This window comes from Drosophila serrata, unplaced genomic scaffold, assembly GCF_035046125.1.
Source record: "Drosophila serrata isolate PLE 108 unplaced genomic scaffold, ASM3504612v1 contig_208, whole genome shotgun sequence".
Lineage (NCBI taxonomy): Eukaryota > Metazoa > Arthropoda > Insecta > Diptera > Drosophilidae > Drosophila > Drosophila serrata.
The window spans coordinates 527,997-530,887 of NW_028257106.1; the positions used below are offsets into that span (position 1 = coordinate 527,997).

Here is a 2,891-nt window from a genome sequence, read left to right on the forward strand (position 1 = left end):
ATGCATCATACATAGAACTAACTAGCTTAAACATAAGGGCTGCGCTCCCGACCGATAAGTTAAGCTTAACAGTGCGAGAGCGGGCCCGCGAAGTGGAGCGCGAACTAGCCGTCCCTCAGCTCGCTTAGCAGCGAGCGAAACTCGGGGACTCGGGAGCGGGCGTACGCGAACATCGAAGAGTGGCACGCGGGAGCGCTTAGACTAGCCCAATGAGCAGTGCGCGAAGAGCCGACTTGCGGGAGTGCAAGAACGGCAAAGCTTTGGAAACTCGGTGGACAGAGGCGGCGCGGCATCTTCTCGAAGCGGGCTGGAAAATATATGTCATTTAGAAGAGCGGTCAGTAGATAACGCGAATTGGGAGCACGGGTAGGATAAATTACCTCGGGAACGTCTGCTCTTGATGTCGTAGGGTACCCAGTAATTGAAGGCGTTTGAGTAGTGATTCGCGTGGAGAACGCGGATATCCTTTGGAGCGGTGTGGTTATTGGGCTGGAAGGTTCAGGAGCAATCGGAATAATGGAGGAACAGTTTCTGGGATGCAGCAGGGTGTGATGCCGTCTGCGGCATGTAAGGCAGGAGTGGACACTGGGGCAATCCCGCTGCTGATGGCCTCGTGCCAAACAATTCAAGCAGAGTTGCTTTCTTCGGACGATATTTGATCGCTCGACTACGGTCATTTTGAGGAAACGGGGACACCTGCGCTAGGGGCGGTTTTCCCTGGTACACAGGTCACACCTTCTGGTTGTTGGAGTCACCCTGAAGTCGGAAGAATGAAGTCGGGTAGCTGGGGCCCTCGGAGTCGCCAACTTTGGCTGGTCGTCGATGGCCTACAGCATACGATGGCATTCGGTCAGAAACGCGTCTAGCTCGTTCCAAGTTGGAATTTTGTCCTTATTGTGGATAGATTGCTCCCACATGGAGAGCGTGAGCTTGGTGAGCTTCGAGAGAACCATGTACATCAGGAGGCAGTCCCAGGCTTCGACCTGAATGGCGGTCATCTCTAATGCCGTTAGACAACTCTGTATAGTGCCTTGCAACTCTCTTAGCGCGCTTCCGGACTCTTAGGGAATAGCCTGGATGTTGAAAAGGATTTTTAACTGCCTGTTGATCAACAACCGCCGGTTCTCGAAGCAGTCGGTGAGGCTTCGCCAAGCTGCGACGAACCCCTCATTGGTGAGCGGGGCCTTAGACACAATGACATTTGCGTCGCCACTGGTTTTCGAGTGGAGGGGGAACAACTTTTCAACTGGGGTGATGCGAGAGTTGTGAATGTAAATCGCCGTGAATAGATCTCTGAAGGTGGGCCAACGAAGATAATCGCCCGCGAAAACCTTTGTATCCACTGGTGGCAACCGACACCCGGTGGAAGGGGGTGTGTGGACGCTGCTGGAAGCCAGAGTTGACTGGGCCGCGCCCCTTTCTATTTTCTCCTGCAGCTGGGCCACACACCTGGAATAGACGGAGTAGCAGTAGCTATACTTAGCTTCTAACACCGTTGAAGTGTCCGCGCCGTCGTCGGACACAGAGAGCAGTTCGGAGCAGCTCTCGTAACTCTTCTCCACCTTTTCCCACAAGGCCCGAATTTGGTCGCGACGCACCTGACACGTGGAAGGAGAAGGCTGTGTGGTTTCTGGGGCGCCTAGAGTTTAGATCTTTGCCTCAAATTGACTCACACGGCCTGTGGTGGCAATAAACTTCCTCAACGCGATGTCGATGGCGGTTTGTGGTCGACCGAGTGAGCCTTGACGATGGAGCTGGGCTAGTGTTTAAAGTTGTTTGCTCTTGAGCGGAGAGGGTCGCGGAGATGCAGACCGGGATCTTCCCAAACGGATTGACGGAATCGGCCGTAATTTAAATACAGGAATATTTTTTATTTTAATTTGAAATTACAATTCTTTTGTTTATACATATATATTCACTACTATTCAATACTAACCCGAACTACCACTCATATCAATCTATATATCTATATATATATATATATATATATATATAGTATATAGTAGTATATAGTATACTATAGTATTGAATAGTAGTGAATTTTCAAATAAAAATCCTTGTATTTTTCATTTTACCTTTGGTGTGTGTTAAGTAGCTCGGACGAGGAGGTTTGCTTTTATTTAGCTCAGAAACTTGGTCACGAAATGTAGATGGATCCCGTGAGTGAGGGACCCAAAGAACTACAGGGCAACAACAACACGGCCGTGTCGGCGGCTAAATTGAAGACAATTAAAGAGACTCGTTTGTGTTTGGGTTTTGCTGCTCAGCTCAGAATACTGCGATGATTGCCCAATATATATGTAAATAATTGTGGAGATCGATGCTTAGCGCAGAATAGCGCGAAGCTTGCCCAATATATATGTATGGTTGCCCAATATATATGTTGGTATGTAAATATGTAGGGCTTGTATTGGCACAGTGGAGCGTCGAGAAGTGGACTGTATTGAATTGTGCGAACAGAAAAATGTGTATGGATACAGCACAAAAATTAGCGAAAATACCTTGACAGCGGCGGACCGTTCGGCGATCAGGGTGAATTCCCACAACAAGCGCACACCGGCTGGCCGATATTAATTATGCCTTTCTTTTTGTAACACAATTTCGCTGTTCACGGAGAACTTTTTTTTTTGTAAGGAAATATTAGCACAAGTTTAGAATGCGTGTGTATGTATGTGGCTGCACATAGGCCTCGACCGTTGGCAAGTGGATGAGCAAAGGGAAAACCGAAAGAAACGGCGAAAAGTCTGGATGAAAAGATGAAAAGTTTTCACGATCGGAGACGCAGAGAAATATGAAATTCTAACAGCTGTTGTGTCAGGAAAACTCGTCTTGGAGTTGACACGAAGGAAAAACAATAAACCTTGCAGAAAGGTTAGCGAAATTTAATCTTC

General features: G+C 48.1%; 1 protein-coding gene across 1 annotated transcript; it reads right to left on the reverse strand.

Moving 5' to 3' along the window:
* Positions 1–1,061: 1,061 nt before the first annotated feature.
* LOC147644263 (uncharacterized) lies at positions 1,062–1,952 on the reverse strand. The gene is made up of 2 exons (XM_086829495.1): positions 1,937–1,952; positions 1,062–1,630 (listed from the first exon to the last, which is right to left on the reverse strand). The coding sequence occupies exons 1-2, from the start codon at positions 1,950–1,952 to the stop codon at positions 1,062–1,064; spliced, it is 585 nt and encodes a 194-aa protein (XP_086685621.1).
* Positions 1,953–2,891: the final 939 nt, after the last annotated feature.